This window comes from Lontra canadensis, unplaced genomic scaffold (genome assembly GCF_010015895.1).
Source record: "Lontra canadensis isolate GAN:19392208 unplaced genomic scaffold, GSC_riverotter_1.0 scaffold2, whole genome shotgun sequence".
Lineage (NCBI taxonomy): Eukaryota > Metazoa > Chordata > Mammalia > Carnivora > Mustelidae > Lontra > Lontra canadensis.
This window is the reverse complement of record NW_022630996.1, coordinates 58115243-58140702: the sequence shown is the minus strand read 5'-3', so window position 1 is coordinate 58140702 and position 25460 is coordinate 58115243. Positions and strand designations below refer to the sequence as shown.

At 38.3% G+C, this 25460-nt stretch overlaps 1 protein-coding gene across 1 annotated transcript in view; it reads right to left on the bottom strand.

The window, feature by feature from the left end:
• COL28A1 (collagen type XXVIII alpha 1 chain) overlaps window positions 1–18304 on the bottom strand; it is a 146355-nt gene extending 128051 nt beyond the window's left edge. The window contains 7 exon segments of the mRNA XM_032874384.1: window positions 823–864; window positions 2713–2766; window positions 5290–5346; window positions 7242–7262; window positions 13253–13809; window positions 14932–15092; window positions 18221–18304. Coding sequence (XP_032730275.1) covers window positions 823–864; window positions 2713–2766; window positions 5290–5346; window positions 7242–7262; window positions 13253–13809; window positions 14932–15055 — 855 coding nt within the window. The 5' untranslated portion in view covers window positions 15056–15092; window positions 18221–18304.
• Between the last annotated feature and the right edge of the window lie 7156 nt (window positions 18305–25460).

The following is a 25460-nucleotide window of genomic DNA, read 5'->3' as shown; positions in this document are numbered from 1 at the left end:
TAGCTATTTTAAATATCTTAATCTCTCCCATAAGAAACTTTTTGAAAAATATAAGCGTTTTGTCTTAATTTTATTTTAATAAATAATAATAATATGCTTCCCATAAGAAATATTTCCTAAATGAATAGCTAACATTTCTGAGTGAATTTCCATTGTTTGTAAAGTTGATTAAAAACACCAAGAGATCGGTTTTTAAAACCTCTGGGCCCAACCCCCGGGCTTTCACCAAGGGGACAGCCAGGAGGAACAATGTGACATGGCCTTTTTTTTTTTAATTCAACATACATGCTTCCCTGCTCTTTGGGGCTTTACTGAAACTGCCCAGAAAAATGCAAAAGAAGAAATTTACTGTGACCATTTCTCAGACAATCTCTAACATCTTCTAATTTCAGGAATAATAAATCAGCTAGAATGATAGCTTTGGGGGAGGTCTGTAGATCCAATTTACAGAAGCATAGTTTAGATTATGTAATTCTATGCTCACAGAATTTTTAAATCATTCTTTATTAGGAAAAAAAAAAACACACAAGACACAAAGCAAGATATTTTTCTTACTTGAGTCTCCCACAAATCTCACTTAAGCATCAGAGAACGTCCTGTGGTTGACTACCCAGTCCGTCCTCACTCCTGTCGTGCAGAGCATTCTCTCCCCACATCTCCAGTTCTAAGATCCTATCTGTCTGATTGCCTGTCTGAGCCACTGAGAGCACACACACATAGAAATCATTTTTGCACTAACGCCACAGGGGTAACAATGATCAATTACAGAATCCTAGCATCTTGGATTACTTCCTTAGGAAGACATTCCAGTTGTATACATACCCCCGGGCCTCTTTCTCCAGGTTCCCCTTTTTGAGCATCACCCTGTGACAAACAAACAAATGAAACTCAGTCACAATTCCACGGCTTGCACGGTGACTGTTCAATAAAATGCATAATTCAGAATTCCCATATTAACAGGTTAACCCCATGGGAAAAAAAAATCTTTGGCCTTTACCATTGACATTTCACCATGCCATCTAGAGAATAAAATAGCAGCTCAGATAGCCTTTGCCCTTAGGAGTGAAGTCGGATGCGTAGGGCACATGATCCAGGTATATTTGCTCAGCTTAAGACAAGTTTTGCATCCCAGTTTAACAGCACAGCCATTGTTCTCAAATACAGCCTTGTACCCTATCGGAGCTAGCCATTTTGGCTTTCCTCCAAGGGGTTTTGGAATCTTTTCCAAAATGTTCTTAAGAGTAATTGCTTGATTTCAGCGAGACTTAGGAAAATATATTATGTGGCCCAAAATTGCAAGCTAAATAAATGAAACGTAAACATAGATTTAAAGCAGGTATTCAACAAAACAAAAAAGAAGACATGATGGCATCAGTTCGGACCTAAATAATGAGTGGGTAGGATTGTGTGTGTTTGTATTGTAAGGACACCCAGGGAATGCATCATATTCCTTTTCTTTGGCAAGCAAGCAATTGGCTTTCATATATCTAAAATACTTTCATGCATTGAACTTATTCTGTTTTTCATTACCTCCCTAAGCACAGTTTCAGAGGAGAAGCTATTGGGTTAAAATTTGAATATTTGAATACTTCTTATGTAATGTCTAATTGCTTTCCAAAAGGTTGGCGCCAAGTTACTTTTGCAATGAAGAGCAAACCAGTTTCACCACCTCATTGCTCTCACTGGTTATTATTACTTTCATGATAATGCTGTGTTAACTGCTATCAAAAACAGTCATTTTTTTAAAAATCTGAAGTATACACATGCACAAAAACCCCAAACTATGTGAACTAGAAAACTGCTCCCCTCCCCATGCAAAAAACCACCCAACAACCTTGGACTACAAAGTTTCTAAAGTGTGAATAATTAGTATTGAAGGGTACCTCATTGTCCTTATCTAAATTTCAGTAATTATCTAGAGAAATTAAATGTTTTTCTATTTCTTTATTTACTGGTTTTATTTCCTCTCTTGAAAATTGTTTGGGTCATTTGACCAATTGATTATTAGTGGCTTGATATTTTTTCATTTTATAAAGTCTTTATATACTATATAAATTAACCCAATGTCCATTGTATTTGATGTTTTCCTCTCTAATTATTATTTTTCATTACATAGAATTCCACCATAAATTTTCACATAGTTATCTCTCTCCCCTATGATTCTTTTAGTCACTCTTGAACTTGGAAGATCATCATCTGAAATATTATCTGATTTTTTAGAATTAATCTAGGTTTTTTTTTTTTTATGGGTACGCAAAGAAAAGAATTGGGGAAATGCCTGAAGATGGTCTGGTAGGTTCGCATTAAATGGAAATGGTTTCCATTTTATGGAAATGGTCAGCTTTCCATAAAATGGATCCATAAAAAACATTAAGTGTCATTGTCAATCTGATATGAACTATGTATTGTAATTCATGGAACATTGTAGCAATTAATTTGAGCCAATGCTATGTAAGTACGATTGCAATTTGTTCAGTATTCCTAGGTTCCTAGACTTATTAATTAAAATGGCCATATATTACCTTGGATTTGCAAGCTAAAACAACTCAGTTAGAAAATACAGGAAGTAAGCATCCTGTAATCTTCACAGAAATCATTGTATTTTTGGCATTGACATACACTAAAGTGCTCTTTGTTTTCTTCATTTTTGTTCTTTAAATAAATCTAGAAAGAGATACCGTGGTTTATAAGGAAAGCTGTTTGTTCATTTACCGGGTTTCCTTTTGGTCCTCGCTCACCTTTGATACCTGGGTTTCCATGTGTACCCTGAAGGCAAAGGGAAAAAAGATTATATTGAGCTCATATCCTATTGGTTTTTTACACATTACAATAATTTCTGATCAGCTTCATCCCATAAAAGGAGTGAAGACTGTAAATAGACTTAACCTGCCAAGCAGAGAATCAACTGTATTCTCTCCCTTACTACACACCAAGAAGACTACAGTATCTTGAACAGGTAAATTCTCCAGAATTTGCTCAAAAGAGGATACTGTCTTTGCCTGATATCCAAGGGATAATTTCAAAGATGAGAGAAGAGAGTGTTCCAGTCCTGTTCCAGAAAGGTGTTATGTTTTCCAACTCTCAGACCCCAGGAACCTGGCTTTTCTGAGAACTGGTTTTAGGGACACTCAGTAAATGCTAGATTTTTGTTTTTGTTTTTGTTTTTGTTTTTTTATTAAAGATTTTTATTTATTTATTTGACAGACAGAGACCACAAGTTGGCAGAGAGGTAGGCAGAGAGAGAGGAAGGGAAGCTGGCTCTCCGCTGAGCAAAGAGCCCGATGAGGGGCTCGATCCCAGGACTCTGGGATCATGACCTGAGCTGAAGGCAGAGGCTTTAACCCACTGAGCCACCCAAGTGCCCCAGTAAATGCTAGTTTTATGTCTATCCCAGTTCAAACATGGTATGGTGCAGCATAGGGAATAGAGTCAATGGTATTGTAATCACACTGCTCGGTGACAGAGGGTAGCTCCACTCGGGGGAAGCACAGCATGACATATAAACTTGTATAGTCAGTATGTTGAACACCTGAAATTAATATAACACTGTGTGTCCACTATATTTCAGTTTAAAAAAAGATATGGCAAGATGCCTGGGTGGCTCAGTTGGTTAAGCAACCGAATCTTGATTTCAGCTGAGGTCATGATCTCGGGGTCCTGGGATTGAGACCCGTGTTGGGTTCCTTATTCAGTAGGGCATTTGCTTGAGGTTCTCTCTTTCCCTCAGTCCCTCCCCATGTTTGGGCTCTCCCTCTGTCTCTCTCTAGAATAAACAAATAAAATCTTAAAAAAAAAAAAAATGATACGTTTGGTGTGCCCTGGTGGCTCAGTTAGTTAAGTGTTTGCCTCCGGCTCTGGTCATGATCCCAGGGTCCTGGGATCGAGCCCCACATTTTGTTCCCTGCTAAGCAGGGAGCCTGCTTTCCTTCTCCTGCTACTCCTCTTCCCCACTCCTGTGTGCGCTCTCTCTCTTTCTCAAATAAATATATAAAATCTTTAAAATATATTACATATATATGTATAATATATTAAAATATATTACTTTTTAGAAAGTGCTAAGCTAATCTCAAACAATACTAGTGACTGAAATTGTCAGATTAGCTCAGCAACTGTGTATTTTCTTACTGTTTATCCTAAAACACAATTGAATATCCCAAGTAAACCTTCCCACCCAGCAATTTCTTTGTGTAAGAAATATAAAATAAGACTTTATAAGAGGGGAACGTTAAAACTTTAATTTAGCCAAAATCAGCTTCAACTGGCTGCCACACTGTTCTGTAATGTATCTAACTTAACATTTTAGGAAAAGGAAAAAAAAAAAAAAAAGACAAACATCCCCACTTTCTAATGCCCTAAATGGTAGAATGGTTTGAAAAGTATAGTCTTTGGACCTGAGTCTCAAGAGAAAATGTGGCATAGTCTAAGAAATTCACAGTACACATTCTCCTCTCCGTGCCCGAACACAAGCATTTGTTCAAAAACTATATCTACAATTTTTGTGAAATATATCCACTGGGCTTTTGACCTATAGGGTTTGAAACCACGTAAGTAAATGGAATACTGACTAAGCAGCATGGATGCCTTTGATGATATGTGTTAGAAAAATACACAGTATCTCCAGTCACCGCAATGTTGTTGCAAATACCTTCCCAGTGCATACATGGCCCCTCCCAGATGTTAGACCAGAATATAAAGGAAGCACTTCTTTTGGGATTATTTTATCAAGAATTGAGTCATCGTAATAAATCCTGCCTTTAACGTTTAGTTGCCAAGTTCCATTTCACAGAATTCACACTAATCCCCAAAGCTTTCTCACCAGCTTCCTCCCCGAGAGGCCACCTGGTGTTGTTCTTGGATACACGTGAAGGCACACACAGTTCCAGCGAGGAGGTCTGTGTCACTTGTTTCTAGGCGGAGTAAGCTAAAGCTTTCCCTAAAGCACCGAGGGTTTGTATGATCTCTTTTCCTATATTTTCACTCCAATGTTGAGAAATTCTGGCCCCAACTGTCACATCAGAAGGGATGCTGGAACAACCTTTGTGAGAACAATTTCATCATTTTAAACCAAATCTGCCCTCTGTTCAGTCAGCAAAATCCCAGGCTTATTCCTAAGGACAGAGTGTATCCCTTTAGGAATAAAAGAAAGAAACAGCATTTCCCTGTTTGCTGCTATTTGCACACGACTGCTGCTGAGCTGCGCAAACCAGCCCTGGCATTTCCAAGGCAAGTAGAACAATCATGACTAGGGTTCCTGACTTGACCCTCCGTTCAAAGTGGAAACGTACTCACAGGAGGCCCGGGGTCGCCTGGATCCCCCTTTTCACATTCACAAATCTTGTGTTCGCACTGCATGAAGAATGAAATCCAATATTAACACACAACAAAACGCAGCATTTCAAATCTTATTCAGTACGTAACTAGATAGAACACTCCCTTGACAAAATTTTACTTTCAAATTACGGAGATTTTGTTCTCCCTTTTCAATTCTTCTAGGCTAGCTCAGATCTAAGCTAGTCAACATTGCCATGGTTAGATAAAATAGACCTCCCATCGAAAATATATGTATGACATCTAGTTGCCAGTGAAAAAGGAAAATAACTATTTTCAGTGGATTTGGGGAACTTCTGCTTTTTCTCTTCTCTACGGCACATCAAAGCTCAATATACGAATATCAACTACTCCTTTAATGCTAAAGGAAAACACTGTGACACATCATATCTTATCAATTCCAGGACATATATTTGTCCTTATTTTAACATGTCTAAAATCAAGAATGAGTCTTTTTTGAATCAGGCCCGATCATAATGAAGTTGTTATTTTCTGCCCATGTACTTCAAAACTCACAGAATGAAATGGAAGAAAACTCCAGAGACACTCCTGGAGCACACTCAAGGAAAGCTGTAGCACCAGTGTTTTTGAAGGCCCAGAAGCCGATATTGGGGGTGGGGGTGGGGGAGGTGGGGGAAGGAAGGGCATCAGAACCAAAAAGTGATTCAGAAGATTCAGACTCTGAATGCGAAGACGTTTTAGAAATGACCAATTTAGTTTGCCTCAGTTGTCCTGTATATGTATACACAGAAGTGATAGAGGGTTTAACAATCTATATCTAAATAAATCGAAAGGGACTCTTACCATAAGTATAAAATCAAGAATTGTCACTTACAAGAAGGTGCTATATCATAGTTTAATTGGCAGGGTCCTTTCCTGTCTCAATGGTACTTAAAGTAATATTGCATCTGACCATTCAAGGAAGCATGGTGCTCTGCAAGGTTTGGTTGGCTCCTGTTATTTTATGCAATTCTCCTTGTAAATTTCCTGATGTTTAATCAGCAGCTGATCCAACAAGGTTTGCATGTTCCAAACTCTGTTTTAAGAAACATATGTCCAGTATAGAAGTTTTTGGTAACCTGGTGTTCATCTACTGTGCTAAGCACCATCCAACAGATACTGGCCAGCTTCCTCTGCTACTTGGTTTGCTTGCCACCGTCAAGGACAATGAGCTTAAAATCAATCACCAGGCAGCAGCGTGAGACTCTGAGCTGTCTCTCTTGGCCAGGAATCCCGGCCAAACCAGGCACACCTCCCGAAGTGGAGGACCCCTATCAGGAGCTGGTGTCAGAGACATGCTTAGAACAAAGAAGTCATATCAAAATAAGCAGAAACTACACCTTTTGCTGGGCGCCTGGCTGACTCAGTCAGTGGAGCGTGCAGCTCTTGATTTCGGAGTTGTGAGTTAGACATAAAACTAGCATTTACTGGGGCGCCTGGGTGGCTCAGTGGGTTAAAGCCTCTGCCTTCGGCTCAGGTCATGGTCCTGGCGTCCTGGGATCGAGCCCCGCATCGGGCTCTCTGCTCTGTGGAGACCCTGCTTCCTCTCTCTGCCTGCCTCCCTGCCTGCTTGTGATCTCTCTGTCAAATAAATAAATAAAATCTTTAAAAAAAAAAAAAAAAGAACCCTGCTTGGGTGTAGAGGTTACTTAAAAATAGAATCTTAAAAAACAAAACAACTATGCTATTCGGTTATCAATGATTTCTAAAATTACTCTTTAAAATCATATTAAAATATTTCCTACTTTTCCAGATTTTGAAACCTGTAGTAGACATAGCAACATAAAGAACAGAGTGGTTCATTTTTAAAGGAATTAAGCATTTCTATGTAGACGCACCTTATCTTCTAATGCGAATTAAAGTATGCAGACTTTGAGAGTTAATTCATAGTAATCAAAGTAGGTGGTGCTTACCTTCTCTTCAAATAAAATATCCTAGGAGAGAAAAAAAGAATAAAACATTAACTCGATTCATAGTTCTGCTTCCAGCTTCTTATTAGTCTTAATTATTCCCTATGGGATATGCAATTTCCAAGAAGGATAGCAGTTCAGCTTTTTAACCTTGTAAAAGCAATAGAGCCTACCTGCCAAGCACCCAAGGAACACTCTGAGCCATATAATAAGAGACATGAGGGGCACTAACATTAAAAATTATTCTGTTTTCTAGGAATTTCATCCTGTTGCATCCTATGTTCTATCTTTCTATCAGCTCTCTAAACTCCATAATTTGGCTTTAAGCTTAATCAGCCATAATAAAAATTTCTTACATTTACTTACAAAGACTTAGCCAGGATACAAAATTGTGTTTTCTCTTCTTTTGCTTTTCCATCTCTATACATGCATGCATTTGTTTTTCAGCATTAAAACATTAATTTCAGAGTGATCTTTTTATGAAATATCAATAAGCTTTTGAAGTCAATCTGGTCCAACCTTTCATCTTGCCCTAGGGAAACGTGGGTCTGCAAGGCTGCGACTTGCCCAAGGTCATACACTTGGCTAAACCACCTAACCAAGATCAAGTGCTATGTTATACTTACACAGAAATGAATTTTTTTTCAAAAAAATTTTTTTCAAAACTCCTTTAAATTAGAAACTCACAATCTGGTTTTTGTCTAACATGCCAGCCTCCTTACCCTATTTCAGCTTAGTGGGGCATTTTCTGACAAGTGTCCTGAGGGCCATGTCTGAAGCTAAACATAGGAAAGAAATTAACCTAGGCTTACAGATAGAATTATTGCTTCCATAACATAAAACCTGTGGATCAGATTGATGCCTTATGATGGAATCCGAAGGGTTAATTTGCATATGATAAAATAAAAGTGGGAGGAAAAAGCACTAGAATATTTGTTGCAAGATACTAAAAATGAAAGTTATAATGAGGAAGTTAAAGATAAGTCAGAATTGTACCTTAGGGAGGACCTCACATCCCTTTAGTTTTATTTTTACGTTACCTTTATTTCCATACAAACTAATAATACAGAAAGAAGATTTAACAAAATGCTTTAAGCAGTCCTTGTGATGGAATGGGAGGAAAAATTAGGTTGGGAATTAAGTGTCATCCAGGGTTTTCATCCTGTGTCCACTGTTAACTAGATGTGTGGCCTTGGGCAAGTACATAATCCATGAAGGTCATTTTCCACGTACATGAAAGACAAGAAAGTTTGACTATGTGGTCTCAGGAGTTGTAAAACTCTGACTACAGAGCCTATCTACAAAATTCAGAGTCTTACCTCCAGCCCTCTTTCCTCCCATCCCTCCCAGCCACTCCCCACCCCAGTGATTTAAAAGTTCCAGCCAATGTAAATCCAGGCAGAAAGCAGTTGAGATACTTGTATCTTTATGAACTAGCAGGTCATGGGAAGAAATGGGAATTCAGATACACTGACAGTTTTGGTGTAAAATGGCATTTACCCTCTCCAGAACATTTGGCCATGCCTAGAAACCTGAAGATGTGTTTGCTTTACTTCTAGGCTGCTTAAGACATGTCCTTGCTCCCACCTGTTATTCTGACATTCCTTGCAGACAAGTCTTAGGGAAATTCTTGTAGATCCTGTATATTTCAGCATTCATTATTTTTAATAGTGAAAATTTGGAAATAATTTTGGAATTTGGAAATAATATCCATCAATATTAGAATGGATCAATAAATGAAATATTATTCAGTGGTTCTGGTAAATGCATTGGATCTACATATTTCAACACAAAAAATTTTCCAAAGATACTGAGTGAAAAAGCTAGTTGCAGATGGATATGTAGAATATGATCCAAATTTTAAAAATATTTTAAACACATTTAGTTTCTCTAGGAGGGAGAGAGAGAAAAAGGAATTTGAAAAGAGTTCAAGAGACAATAAAGAACTAATAATTCAAGTCAAATTGTAACATTAAAAAAAAAAACTGCTGAAATAAAAATCCAAAGTTTTGTTACCTTACAACCTTTTATAATAAGCAATACTTTTCTATTATCCAATATCAATTTTTAAACTCATGAATTTAGCTATTTTCCCTGATGTATAATTTGATACTTTTTTCAGCCTTTCCTTTGAAAATTTAATTTCTGCTTTGCCATATTAACTCTTTAAAAACATGCGTCATGGGGCTTAAAACCATAACAACAAAACTAACTAATTTTGGAACTCATTTGATTTTGTGTTTGCTGGTATTTGTATTCCTATGGAAACAAGAACGGACCCAAGACTCACAATAGATAAGATTGTTTCAAACAAAAAACAAAGCTCTATCCCTAAGAGCACTTATAGTCTATAAGCTCCAGTGACAGAAAATAGCACACAACAAGCAGCGTGGGAAGGAGATCCCAGACTGGGTGGGGAGGTGGGTAACAAGACATTTTGTTGAAATAGGTGGGTTTTCTGGATAATTTCCAAGAGCAGAATGCAAAGGACCAACTCATTGATGGAATGCAGTTCTATATATCAAAAGTCATGAGGGAAAAAATCGTAAAGGTCAGTGTGAACAGGAAGACAAAGGAAGCAGTGAGGAGCGATGTTTAAAAAGAATAGACAAAAAGGGCCCGTGTGGACAGAGCCGGACACCTTGGGATGAAGTGAGTGCTTTCACTTAAGCAGAGAGGCAGGTTATGCGGAGGACAGCTGGGAGAACATGGTCAAAGGCATAGGGAAGGGCACGTTCAGTGAGGACCTACGTGGATACCACAGTCTAAACGGAAAGGACAAATAGACAAGACCTCCCCAAAGCAAAAGAAGGTGCGTGTTATTAATGGAGGAAGAGTTTTATGATGGCGTATATGTAAAAGCAGAAGGCTAGAATGGAACTGCCAATTTTGTGAATGAGTAGGAGGTCAATGCTATGAGAAAGGGACAGAGGAAACATAAGGAAGGTGTCAAAGTCATTGGTACAATAGCAAATGGTATGAGAATAAAGAACTTAACAGGTGAGGATGACAAACTTTTTGACAAAAAGATATTTGAGCTTAGTGTAGCAGCCACATAGCTTCCATAAAATCTCCTCTAAAAGACCACCTAATGTATATGGACATTGGGTTGAAACAGTTTCTTTGGTTTCAATAGTGTTACGTAAATCATAAAAACATAGTATTAAAACATTGCCTATATCCTCTTCAGTGTGGAGTCATCAAGTCTCTCTGAGGCTATTCAGAACTGAAGTGTTTTCATGGGGTTATTACATCATCCTTTTTCCTAGAGATTCCAAGGAGTTGGGAATGATTTCTTGATTTGTCTTGGATCCTGCAAGATCTATTCATTGCAGGCACTCATGTCCATTAAAATTCAGCTAAAGTCTACTCCACAACAACAAAAAATAAATTGCTGATGCAAAAAACAGCCCAGCTGAATTTCAAAAATTATTATGCCGGGAGTAAGAAGTGACAGAAACAGAGTACGCACTGCATAAGCTTATTTGTATACAAGTCTAGAGTGTGTACACTAATCTGAAGTGGCCAAAATCAGACCAGGAGCTAATAGGCCAGGGAAGTATGTCTTGCAAAGAGGCATGAAGAAGTTTGGGGGTGAGGGGCATGTTCCGTATCCCACCCGCGTTGGTGGGTTCATGAACGTATATGTCTATCAAAACTCAGAGAACTGTGTACCTTAAGTAGATGCAGTTTTGTACTTAAGTTATACTTAACGAACTTATTGTTAAAAGTCAACTACATAATTATTTCAAGATGAAAAGTTTAGGAATTCACCTAAAGATGTACTAGAAATAGATGAGATGAGGAATTTTTCCAATGGCCTGATCAGGAATCAAGTTCTGCCTCCTACACAGAGACGATTTGAAACATTGAAACAGTATATTGTTCTCTGAAGGACCTAATAAGCCCTTTGGATGTTGAAAGTGTTTAGAAAGCAGCCTCTCCTAAGAAGTGGCTTGTTCATAGAGCTTCCATCTGAACAAACAAGCTGAAATCACAGGATGCTAAGGAAGAGCAGGGTCGTGGGGACACTTGGTCATTCTCTGGTTTCCTCAGAAATGAACAAATAGTCCTGCTTCACGTGTACTGCCAAGATCCTGTGTTCTGGGTTGGGCAGGAGCTCTCTGTGAGGAGGATGTGTCAGGAAGCAGTAGGAACCTTCTCAGCCTACACCACTGGCCAAACAAGGAGCTGCCTGTCCTGTATCTTCCACAGTCAGCAACTGGCGACTCGTTATCTCAACTCCAAGGTTCTCTCCTACACATCTGGATTCTTTTGTTTGGGGTTCAGTGGTCAGGACTGCTTAAATTACGGCATAGGCAGCGGTAGGCAGGTAACCAGGCACCCCTGCACATTTCCCTTCTATGCAAAAGTGATGTTCAGGGGATACCTGGGTGGCTCAGTCATTAAGCTTCTGCCTTCAGCTCGGGTCATGATCCCAGAGTCCTGGGATCGAGCCCCGCATCGGGCTGACTACTCGGTGTAAAGCCTGCTTCTCCCTCTCCCATTCCCCCTGCTTGTGTTCCCTCCATAGCTGTCTCTCTCCTGTCACATAAATAAATAAAATCTTTAAAAAGAGAGAGAGAGAGAGATGCTTAGGATGAACCCTCATTCTATGTCCCCAGGGGACCAAATTCTTCATCTTAAGCCTAGGCAGAGCTCTCCCTATCTACCCCCAATGCCAACAAAAAGAGGCTAGAAACAATAGAACTTTGGAAGAGAGTTGTTGCTTAACTGTTTCAAGGCAGCTCTGACTGAGAAAACCTTAAAACACAGTGACTATTTTCCCCTTCCAATATAGCTTCACAGGATTAAGCAGGAAGACCCCAGAGCCTTTGCCTGTCCTTACATTTTCAACTCTAAAATGAGGATAATATTACCTACATCATAAGATTGTTGTAAACATTGAATAAAATAAAATCTGTAAAGTGCTTAGAAAAATGCCTAATACACAGAGCACTCAAGGTGTGGTAACTATTATTTAGATTTTTTTAAAAAGTCAATGTCTTATGCTTATAACAACAGTTATAATAATAACTTATTAGTTATTATCTTATAGTTTATATTGACTTGTAAGTTAAAAGAATAATGTTAGGAAAAGGATTGTGGGAAGGGACAAAAGTGCCAAAACAATCTCCAAAACAAGGCTGAGGGTTTTTTGCAGCCTATAGAAAACAGCCGCATGAAATGTTCAGTCCATAAAGGACCAATTTGCCCTGCTCTCTTCTAAAGAAAAAAAAAAAATCAATATTTTTAAGAAAAATCAATTTTTAACACTTAACAAATTAACCGCTTTTTCTCCAGGAGTTTTCTTGAGAAACACTGTGAAGAGGGATTTTATCTTGATGGCTTTGCCTTGTGTTATCCCAAGCAAAAAAGGAAAGAATCTCACACACAGCTGATCAACAAAGAAAAGCATTGACACGACTAATCAGACCAATCAAATGGTACTCATTGATCTGCAGGGAGAAACCACTGGGTGACTGCAGGTGATTTTAATGGGTGGGCCTGCTAACACCTAAGAACAAGGACATAATTAAAAAAAAAATTGGAAGTCTATGAACTTTGCTTGAGTAGAATAACATAGCAGTATAAGACATCAAGTCAAAATATTTCTGCAGATGTTAAATGGGAAAAAACCAACTTAGTACAAATATAGCAGACCACAAGCTGACTACAAATTGAATATAAGTCAGCTGTGTTCATGATCCCAGGACGTATAAACAGGAGCCTGAAGTGTACGACTGGAAAGTAATTCTTCCAAAGTCCTCAGCATTGGGTAGCGATGAAGGTAGGAGTGCAATTCCAGAGCATGAGCTTTGTACTCTCCCAGTTTATCTGGTTTCAACTATCAAGGAAGTGAAGAGAGACTTCGGAAAGATTCTTCTATTTCCCAGGTGGATTCTTTTTCCTTCATCCTTCTGACCCAGTATCTATCCTTACAGAATTTGTAATTAAGGTATCAATATTATGATCGGGAATATATACATGTAACCAATTCATCTGGTACCTACCAGGCGATCTCGAATTTTATCTACAAGGGTTGGATCACTTAACAGTGGAATGGGTTCACGGGATGAATCCCCAGATATCAAACGAAGTTTGGCTTCATTGACTACAGTGGAAAGTCCAATGGTGATAAACAATATTCCTGCAGTTCTGGCATCTTCAGAAAGACTCTGAACATCTGGATTCTTTGGATGGTCAAGGCCATCAGTCATCAGCAAAGCCACCTTCACACCATCTTTACGCCCTTCTCTCTTAAGTAGCCCAGTGGCATTGGAGATGGCATAGTAAGAGAAGGTGCCTTGCCCAATGAAATTCATAGACTTGACCCTCTGTTTAAACGTCTGCAGATCCTTCCAAGAAGAAAAAGGTGGATCGATTTGGACAGAGCTGCTGAACTGAAGCGCTGCCAGTTTGATGTCGTATTTCAAGGCGCCAGCCGGGGTCAGCTGGAAGACCTCGTCACTCAAGCTAGCCACGAAATCTTTCTGTTGATCGAAGAGAATAATTTTAGAACTTTCGGAGCTGTCCACAATGAAGACAACATCTATGAAGCAAGTAGAGTCTGAAATAGAACAAAGAAGTTAGGCAAAATATTTGTTCCTCCTCATGAAGTGACTTAGCATCAGGAAAGCCCTGGTGTGTGATGTGTATGTGTTTGCTGTTGTTTTTTTGTTTTGGGGGGTTTTTGGGTTTGGGGGTTTTTGTTTTTGTTTTGTTTTGTTTTGACAGGAGAGGAGAGTGAAAAAGAGGCATCTTGCAGGTAGGGTTTAAGTTGTAAAGTACTAAATCTCTTTCCAAATCTATTGAAATCATGCAAGTCAGAAGCAAACAAATAAGCAAAATTCTATTTTGAGTATTTTCCAATTGTTTAAAAATTCAACAAATATATGCTTTCAAAATTTTATTTATTTATTTAAAGAGAGATGTGGGGGGAAGGGGCAGAGGCGGAGAGAGAATCTCAAGCAGATTCCACACTGAACCTGAAGCAGACATGGGGCTTGATCTTATGACATGGGGCTCAGTCTCACGACCCTGAGATCATGACCTGAACCAAAATCAAGGGTCAGACGCTTAACCAATTGAGCCACCCAGGCACCCCCAAATTCAATAAATATTGGGCAAAGTTTCTAGAAGTAAATAATGCTCTGCCTGATTCTCAGGTTGTGTGTCACATTGGTGAGGTCCTATCTTGTTTTGGGTGGGTGTTTTTTTTTTGTTTGTAGCTTCTTTTAAAATCAAGGGAGAAAATGACTATACACATCACATTGTAGCAATGAGGGAGAAAGAAACATAAAAGCAAAGAACTTAAGTTTGAATTCTAGCTCTTACTAGTTAATTTGCCAATGGTCTTGGATGCACCACTTAACGTCTCTGGGCCTCAATTTCTGTATCTATGACAGTAGCAGTCTCTGTCACTCCCATTTTACAAAGCTACTGTGAGGCTCAAATGAGATAATAAATGTATGAGGGCTGTGAAACACCTGATGTTTTTGTAAGTACACTCTATAAGTATAGAGGGTATATTATTATCATAATATAAGTATATTAAAATAGGATGATACATATATGTTTATATATATGGTTTGTTATTTACATCAACTGCTATTTGGAAAAATTCATATCAGTGTTTTAACAGGCTCAAACTAATCATTAAAAACAAAACCAAAATATATATTTTTTTTACCCTGGAGATCATTTTTCCTTGCAAGTGAGTTGGACTTTGATCCCTTCTTTCTTTGTCCATACATTGTTTGACTCATAAAAGCTGGCAAAAGCAGGAGATAGAAGACAAAATTTCTGTTCCACATTATGGTAGAGGGTAGAAAGTCATCTGTTTTATAACACCTTTAATAGAAAAATCAGTTGTAAATACTTCCGTAAAATACAGTGTTTGCTATTTCTAATTTTAAGCCAGCAGAATTGAAAACTGGCTTGTGACAGGAGCAAAGGATTTTTATTCATATTTACAGAAAAACATCTATATCAATATTTTAAAAGATTCAAATCCAAGTAAGTCATGGCCCCACAACCAAACATTTATTAGTGAATGTTTCTATATAGTCAAAGAATTACATCCAAGTAATCTGAATTTCCCGTTTTATTATGGGGAGCAGAGAGTAGGGAAAACCATTTAAAAACACTTCAGTCCTACTCTATATGATGGCAATGGCTCAGATACAGGGTCTGTTTCGACATTGTCACATTCTTCAAGGTGATATCAGATTGCTACTTGGTTGTTTCATTATAACTAATTCCTGATAATCTCAATAGTTTTACAGGATAGTAGAGAGCCACCATCATTTCAGTCTTAATAATACATGCACAACTTCAGTTAGCTCAAAAGCCAAGTAAAAAATGAAATCGCCCTTCCAATTCCCATAGAACACCATTTCTTTTTGCACTCTTACTTGGAAACTTCATCTACAACCGAGATCCAAGCTGGACTACAGCTGCATACATATTCAGTGAATCAAGAGAGTCTGAGAGCAAAAATAATAGATTTGCTCAGCAACACGGTTCTCCTAGTGAAAAGCTGATGGACAGAAACAAGACTTAAAATCAGGAAGCACTTCCTCTGACCATTCCTGTGAAATTATATTTCTGGATAGATTAACAATGAAAAACCTAATCCTGTCTTAAAATCTACAGCCATCTTCATGTCTCAATATGCCCAGCTCTACACTAAATGACTTTTAAACCCATGGGCCTCCCTGCAAGAGAAGAATCATGTGGGGCTAGCCCAGTATACTTGAGAAGGAACAAGAAAGGTTTTTCTGAACCAATGTTCTGCATGGTTTGGAAATGCTTTCTTTCTTAAACCATACTGACTTCAAAAGTTCTGGAAAAGGAAATTACATTTTCCTTCACTTTGCCTTCAGGGAATGGGAACTGGGAAATCATGAGCACGATTTTTCCAGGCTCAAGTGGGGGGTAGAAATATACGCACAGGCAGTGAGAAAGGGAATGGATGACTGGCTCCTTTCATACGTGCCAGATGGAGAAAACCAAAAAGGAAATCAAAGCTGTTGGGTTGAGGATGAACCAAAGGATGGCTCCACGCCATCATCTGCTCCTCAGCTGACATCGTCTAGCAGGAAATATATGAAACTGACTCTGTATCAGTAGGGCCAAGCACCTCTGGGCAAGGCAAAGGCATCAAGGGCAGCTGACCAATGTCAACTGTTCTTCAGACCAGGTGTGCTAAGACATGACGACACCTGAGCATTATAAAAGAACAAGGCGTTTGCTGAGGAAATAAAACGCATCAAGGACATCCCTCCCCAAAGTAATTCCTTGTTAACCGAAGAGAAGAATACAGAAGGACGTACACATTTAACTCTGAAGACTAGTGTAAGAATAAGGCTATGTAGCAGAACACAGCTGCTATGTAGCATTCTCGGGGTTGGGGGGCGAGGGGAGGCAGGCGGAATACCACCGTGTCCCTGGTATTACATATAACCTGTCTCTTCTGTTGAGCCCATACTACAAAAAGTGTCTTAGCTGTTCTGGAAATAAGAGGCTGAGAATTTAATTTCATTGAAAATAAGAGAGATTTTACAAGCTCCATGATCAACTCTTCAAAAATCTAATGAAGGTGATTCCCCTGCAGGATCCTGAGCAGGAAACCACATTCCCCCTTCAGAAATGCTGTCTTTAAATGAATACTTGTTGGGGCATCTGGGTGGCTCAGTGGGTTAAAGTCTCTGCCTTCGGCTCAGGTCATGATCCCAGGGTCCTGGGATGGGGCCCTGCATAGGGCTCTCTGCTCAGCAGGGAGCCTGCTTCCTCCTCTCTCTCTCTGTCTGCCTCTCTGCCTATCTGTGATCTCTGTCTGTCAAATAAATAAATAAAATCTTTAAAAACAAAACCAAAACAAAACAAAAAAAAAACTTTATAAAAAATTTAAAAAATAAATAAACACTTGTCTTTCCTAAAACTAAGCACCGGCTCCTACAGGTTTTTTGGGGGGGGTGATATAATCATGAATGCTTACCTGAAGCTTTGTATATCCACCATTCACTATCACACTTACTCCTTACCACTCATCAGTATGTCTCATATTTCATTACTGTTTGCGCTGGTATTTTTTACCCAGCACCCCCAAAGCAGTCTTGCTAGTCCCTTCTCTTTACTGACATTAACCAGAGCACATACTTCTACGTTTGGTTTTTTAGTGCCACTACCTTCCTAAAATCTCTCTTTTTTTTATTAGTTTGGCATCTTAAGAGTACACCCATTTCTAACCATTTTTGCCATGTTTTATTCTGCCTCATTTTTAAAAATGATTTTTTTTGCTTTTCTCTCATTTAGATATCATATACAAGTAAAATAGGTTTTGGGGGGAAATGCCATTAACTAAATAAAAGAAACATAAACCTGTATGTTCACTATAATTTGTATTTTATAAATGCAGAAACAATGATTATCTTTAACCAAATGCCATACATTTGCCTTTTTTGCCTAAAATTTATTTTGGGTAAATATCAGAATCAATAAACCCAAGAGACTATATATTTTGTGATATTTCAAAAATGAATACTTTCAGCACAGTTTGCCAATTGTATCCAGAGTGTTTGCAGCTCCTTTTTTGCACAGAAAGATAAAATACCAAAAGAAGACTTTATTCAAATGGTCAAACCAGCCAAATTATAAAATATTCTGTAATTAATACTGAGTTATAAAAATATGTTCCAAGTTAAGAAAAGAGGTCCCAAAAGGTATTAACATCATTGCAATGCTAGGTAGTAGACTGCAAATTAAAAATCAATTTTAAACTTTGAAATACATTTTAAATGTTGGCATTTTAACAATTATTTTTATTTTTCTAATAATTAATTTAAAGCCATGGCAGAGGATAGAAAATTTGGATAAGCTTTCTTCACATAATAAATAGGCAAACCCCTTAGTCTTCCACAGTGCCTAGATGGTCCCATCTGATTTCAAGTGATTAAAATAAAGCAGTTATGTCTTACCTTATAAAGTTTGTCAAACAGGAATTAAAGACTGATTAAGCAAATGCCAACAGCAAGGACCATCGTTGGGATGGAGTTGGCGATTTGATATTGCTCTATTCTGTGGGAATAAAAATTGTCTTTGGTCTTGGAAGTTTTGCAATCTTTTATTCGTGTTTATTAGCCTACGTTAAAGCAAGAGTGGTCAGGCATTTGGCCAGGGTGCAAGATCTGGGTGGGATCAGTAAGTAATTTAAAGGAACAGTGTCCTCTCAGAACAAGTCTGTGTTCTCCAGACTGTTACAAAGATCACTTGAGCAGATTTTCTACATTTTAGGCATTTAGGGACAGCCTGCAGTTTCTCATACCATGTCCTCCTTCTGTTTCTTACTTTCTCCGCCTGGGGTGTGCTCTGTGTGTTATTGGTTCTGAACAGTTTTGTCAGGCAGCATAAGTGACAACACACTCAGACCCAAAACTGGCTTTTCAGGAGAGGCAATGGATCGATAATTATTGAAGCTGAATGAAGAGTAGAGAGAAGTTCATTACAGTAGCTTTTCTACATCTGTGATTTTTGAAAATTTTCATAATAAAATGTCAATATAATCTTCAGTGGAAAAGTGATCTGAATTTAGTCCTGGTTCTGTCTCTCATATTGGGGACCTCAGCTTCCCATTTATGAAATGAGGGAGTAAATGTAATTAGCGATCGAGATCCATCCAAACTGTAACACAAGAGCTAGGTTTACAGTGGTCAATATTCTGAGCACTCTGTCCCAGAAAAGGTAGTTCCTCAAGTGGGTCCATTCTCTTTTTTCCTGGTTTTTACCTTGCAGTTATGACCCATTTTGTGTGCAAAACCTACTATCAAGAAGCCACTCGACTCCTAGACAATGAACAGACAGGCTTCTCAACAAACTGCCACAGAGATAGAGAGTATCATGATGACAATATAAATGTTCACATCCCAATAATTTAAAATCAGCTAGCTTTCTTAGGAAGGCATTTTGATATTTACAAATCTGCTTATTGTAACAATAATAGCTTCCCTTTCATGAACACTTTACCAGGTGCAGGGCCCTGTGCTACGTGCTTCATACACCTTATGGCACTTACCCCTGCCATGGAGCCACCACTGAGGGACAGTACATGCGGAGATTTTACATGTTTACATGTTTTTACACGTTTATACAGTTTTACACATTTACATGTTTTTTACACATATTTACATGTTTACAAGTTTTTTACACATTTGAGGATGAGGATGTTGGGGCAGAGGTTGTCTTACCAGTGCTAGAGAATGCCTGAATGATATCTCAACTCAGATGTAGCTGACCCCAGAGCCTCACTTATACCAACTACTGCATCATTAAGTTACACACCCGTGTGAATGTTCGTATTTTCATTGTCTCTGCACCACAAAGCAGTTTTTGAAGAACTGACATTTTGTGAGGCTTTGGTAACAGAAAGAAGAAACAGGGGGCACCATGAAGAAGGACAAATGGAATTTCCCAAGATGCAACCACAAATATACCTTAAATCGTCTGTAGATGTCAGCCATGCTTGTCACTTTTATGAGCTGAGACTCAGGGGACAAGGAAGTGGCATTTTTTTCAGAAGGTCACCTCCCTTTTTTCTGGGGTAGAGAACATGCTTGCAGAATAATATACTATAGGTTTGTTTATAGAGCAGCAAACAGATGATAACTCCTGAAGCCCCCCTGCTTCAGAACTGTTATGACTGAAGTCAGGGACAAGTTGGAGTCCTGCCTGCTCATCCCTGTCCTTCCATCCCCCAAAGTCAAGCAGAGTAACCCGAATGCTGCCTTTCATTCCCAGACGTGGCCATCAGCACTAAGTTGATTGGGTAGATGACTCCGAAGAAAATCTTGTGTCCTCTCCATTTATATAAGGCAATTTGCTTTGCCCCCAGAGAAACAGGATTCCGCAGGTGAAGACTGCAGTCTTAATCCTAATGGATGGTCTTGAATTAGTGTGCAGCTGGACATACACAGTCCGAATTAGTGTGCATGGAGAACAGTGATAGCTAGAAAAGTCAACTTGGAGTCCATGCCCTCTGACAGTTGTTCTGTAGCAAAGTCTTGTTTTTTTGCTTAGAGTTTTCACTATGTCTTTATTATTGCTTATAGGGGCCCTACTTCCTTTATACACCCACTTGACAATATCTACCTTAATATCTCTAATGTTTCTATTACTTGCAGTGCACAGTGCTGGCTGTAGCACAGTCTTTATAGAAGAAAGAAGCACGCATTTTTCTATTATTACTGTAATGGCCTAGAGTGAGCTCTCAATAAATATTTATGAAATGAGTGATTATTCAAAGTAATTTTTTAGTATTCATCAATCACTTGAGAACCGTGATACATTAGGTTGCTCTCTTCCAAAGCACTGCTAGACAAGAAATCTGTTTTTCAACTTTTTCAAAAATTTTACTCTACCATAGTAGAGTCCATGTTGGCTTTATTTGTTTTGGTACCAGTGCCAAGATCTTCATTTCAATAGTGAAGGTATTTGGGGGTCTGGAGACATTTAAAAGGAATCTAAGTCTGGGATGATTTTTATATACCACAAGGTTTTATCTGCATGAGGTTATAGAAATACTAAATACTAGTATAGAAATACTAAATAATTTCTACACTATAGAAATAATACTATAAGCAGCAATGTCTACAATAGCCAAACTATGGAAAGAACCTAGATGTCCATCAACAGATGAATGGATAAAGAAGATGTGGTATATATACACAATGGAATACTATGCAGCCATCAAAAGAAATGAAATCTTGCCATTTGCAACGACGTGGATGGAACTAGAGGGTATCATGCTTAGGAAGTAAGTCAATTGCAGAAAGACAACTATCATATGATCTCCCTGATATGAGGAAGTGGAGATGCAACATGGGGGGTTAAGGGGGTAGGAGAAGAATAAATGAAACAAGATGGGATTGGGAGGGAGACAAACCATAAGTGACTCTTAATCTCACAAAACAAACTGAGGGTTGCTGGGGGGAGGGGGGTTAGGAGAAGGGGGTGGGGTTATGGACATTGGGGAGGGTATGTGCTATGGTGAGTGCTGTGAAGTGTGTAAACCTGGTGATTCACAGACCTGTACCCCTGGGGATAAAAATATATATTTATAAAAAAATAAAAATTAAAAAAAAATACTATAAAAATACTAGTATTTAATACTAAAATGCTAGTAACATAGCAGCTCGAACTTGAATAGAAGTTATACACCTGGATCAAGACCAAGGTAGAAGGCAATGTTTCACACTCCCCTCCCAATTTTGGCCCCCTTTCTCACTGCCGACCCAAGAAGAAAAGAAAGTTATCAACTGTGGAAGAAGTCAAAGACCTTTTTTACCCAACTTGGAAAATATCTGTCATTAAAGGTCCTCTTATATATTTTTTCAGTATAAAATCTTAATATAGTAGATTTTTTTTTTAAAGAATTTCTAACATCTTCCCCAAAGCTCCAAAGTTCTGTATTTACCACCCTTCTTGGCTCCAACAGGATGACTTGGACCTTCTCTCTCCTCATTCATCAGAAAATGAGAAGACCGCCAAATTGGATTTGGCCCTATTTATCAACTAAGGGAAGGACTGAGAACATTCAAAGACAAGAGGGAATGAAAATCATCATTGATCATAAAAGGTTGGCACTGTGGCATTGCTTCAGTCTTGAGCAGTGTGACTACAGGACACCTCCCCTAGCCAAATTCTGATTGAGCTGATTGTTCCACTTCCCTCTCTCACTTGTGTTTGTATTGTTTACTGCCTGTCTTGCTTCGTTATTTGTTGTTTGGTCCCCAGCTTGAATAATCGTATCCCAAATGCAACATGCAATGGCCTGCACCACAGTGACAGCTCACTGTACCGATCTTAGGATCACTAAAACGTTTCTTTAAAGAAATTTGAATGTTTGGGCTTTTTCTTTTTTAAATTATTCCTTTTAGTCAGTGGATAGGGCAGTCTTAACCTTTTCGTGCAGAGTCCACCAGAAAGGAAAGGTTGGATCTCTATGAGCCTTGACCAAACTCTTGTTTTAATAGGGAAAATATTTTCTATTTTTCATTCAGTTGAATTTACTTTCAGGTATTAGAAAGTGTTGTACTGTATTTGGGTGAATTGATTTCCCCACCAGATGGTATTTAAGCTTTTCTTATATCGGGGGCAAAGAATGGAATCTCAGAACTGAAAGAAAACTTAGACAATACTTTTGTTTGATTCTTCCATTTTGCAGATGAGAAACTAGAGGGCTGATGTTAAGGCCCACCCAAAGGCCATGCCATGAATCAGTGCGGGAATAGTTTATCTTCGTGAGGCAGCTGGGCATCTTTCCTTAACCCTAAAGCTCCCAGCAAGATTCTTGGCCTTTACACCATTTGGGCTTGTGGCACAGCAAGAGAAAAAGGAGGCTGCTCTATGGCCAACAATTTATGCTTGAAAAAAAACGGATTTACTTTAGGGGCAAATGCTCAGGAAGATTATCACGGGCTAAATTCCTGCACATCAAGAGTCTCACATCTCACTGTAATGCCTGGACCATCAAAGACAATGTACACCAATTGCTAGAACCCTGAGTTGAAGAAATTTCTCCTCTAGGTTTAGGTTGGTTTGCCTCGGTAGCTGGGGATTATTACACAGATATCTGTGGCCGATGGTGCATATTATTGATAACTGATCAAAATATAGCTGGTAATGTAAGAAGATATCATCATCTGTGTGAGTAAGTTCCAGAAACTCAATACCCATTTGAATGTTCTAGTCAGTCCATTTGGGATTTAATAAGAATATCCAAAAGAAATTTTTAAAATAACTATCAAATTTCTGGAACTAAAATGTTTTTAAGAACATTAAGTAACTTATTATCCCACATTATATCAACCCATTACAACTCTGGTTTATACAACATTGTCCCTAATTGAGGTAAGAGAGTCATCTGCTTTTTGAGTTACATCTAAATTATATAGTTTCTCCTGGGCAATAGTTTGTTTCTTCTGACCTTTTACAAATTCTTTACTAAAAGTAAAATACTCATGGACAAAGTTTACAGTGAAAGAAACCTGAGGTGAATTAATTTTTTTCTATCTTGGGATATGAGAAATATTTTAATAACATAAAACTCTACACAAATATAAGGTCCTTATTATAATCATTATTTATTGTTTATATCCAGAACTATAGCTTCTGAAATTACATGCATACAATTTTAATGTAAGTAATTTTTACTTAATCATATAATTTCCGTTATGTTAATTGACCAAATTCAAGAAATGCCAAGTAATCAAATTAGGACTGACCCTGGGTCCTCAGGAACTATTGGTTGAAAAAAGATATTTTGGCACCACCTTGTGGATCTTTGTGGAAAGACACAGTGTAAGAGCTTGTCTACTATCCTTAACAGTTTAAAATTCTTAACTGCCTATGATTCTGAACAAGTAGAAAGTAAATTTCTTTCTACAAAATTTTCTGGGTAGGGAAATAAGAGGATAAACCAAAGGGGATGGCAAAATTACTCTTTTTTTATGATTTTATTTATTTGACAGAGAGAGAGAAATCACTAGTAGGCAGAGAGAGAGAGGGGAAGAAGCAGGCTCCCTGCAGAGCAGAGAGCTCGATGCGGGGCTCGATCCCAGGACCCTGGGATCATGACCTGAGCAGAAGGCAGAGGCTTTAACCCACTGAGCCACCCAGGCGCCCCACAAAATTACTCTTATATAGGAATCAAGAAACTAACATCTGATGAAATCTCAAATACATTTATTTAACAAGTATCAACTCACATATAGCTCCTATTATGTGTGAGGCGTTGGAAAGAAAACAAATGAGATCCAGTCACTTCAGCCCAGTGAAAAAGATAAGGAAGTAAAAGACAATGGCAAACTTTACCAAAAATATTTTTTTAAGTAATCAAATGACAAATGCTAATTGATGATACCGTGCTGTTGTGTTTGGAAGAAAAGTGTAGTTACCTGCAGCTTACTTTGAAGTGCATCACATGAGGGACACCTGGGTGGCTCAGTTGGTTAAGTGTCTGCCTTCAGCTTGGGTCATGGTCCTGGGGTCCTGGGATCCAGCCCTTTGTAGGGCGCCCTGCTCAGCAGAGAGCCTGCTTCTCCCTTCTCCCTGCTCATGCTCTCTCACTACTTCTGTCTCTGTCTCTGTCTCTCTCTCTCTCTCAAATAAATAAATAAATAAAACTCCTTCTTAAAAAAAAAAAGAAAGAAACGCATATATATATATATATATATATATATATATATATATATATATAAAAAGATGGGTAAAGTCCTGGGTAGACGGATAGATATATGAGAAAACAAATATGTCAGTTATAGATCAAATGTTAGCTGTGGACTAGTTGGTAGGTAGTAAGTTTATAATTCTGTCAACTTTTTTGTATGTTTGAAATTTTTCATAACAAAATATTGGCAAAAAAAAAAAAAACCACCAGGTAATGACAATCTAGCGTGATAGTATCTATAAAAGAGATCTGTGAAGAGGGTACCCAATCCAGACAGTGACATAGAAGTTGGAAATGCAGGAAGCACAAGACAAGTAGGCATTCTTTGATGCCATGTTAAAGGGTGTAGACTTTATCTTGAAAAAAACAAGGAGCCACTGAACAGTTTTAAGCAGGGGAGTCACGTGATCACGTTTTTATTTTAGGAAAATCACTCTGTGACTGTGTGGAGAATTAATTGCAGAGAAGCAAGCCTGGAGACTGAGAGACCTATTAGCAATGTAGCAAAATACCAGTAAGAGATAAGACTCTCATGTACCAGCAGTGGGGATGGAAAGAAGTGAACAATTCTGAAAAATACTGAGGAAGCAGAATCAAAGAGCTTAGGACCTAACTGGCCTAGGAAAGGGAAGGAAATGAAGCAGCACAATATTCAGTGGTTTGCTGAAGAGTATTTAACAATTGGTTCTCTGGAAGAAAGTGTGTGTTCACAGGTTTATATAAGTTTATTATAAATGCGCTGATAGAGTGTGTGGTATGTAATTTACAGATAAAACAACACATACAATTTTCTGTATTATAAATTCCACATAGCAAGTTGATTCTCACAGAATGTTTTCATTTATTTTTGCCAAATCCTTGTATTCTTACTCAGTCTCTGGTTGACTCCAGTCAGAACTGGGGTGACAGGGATGAGGACTGATATTTCCATTTTCTTTAACAAACAAGTATGCCCTTGTTTTCATATCTCTATGGTACTTATGTTAGTGCATAAC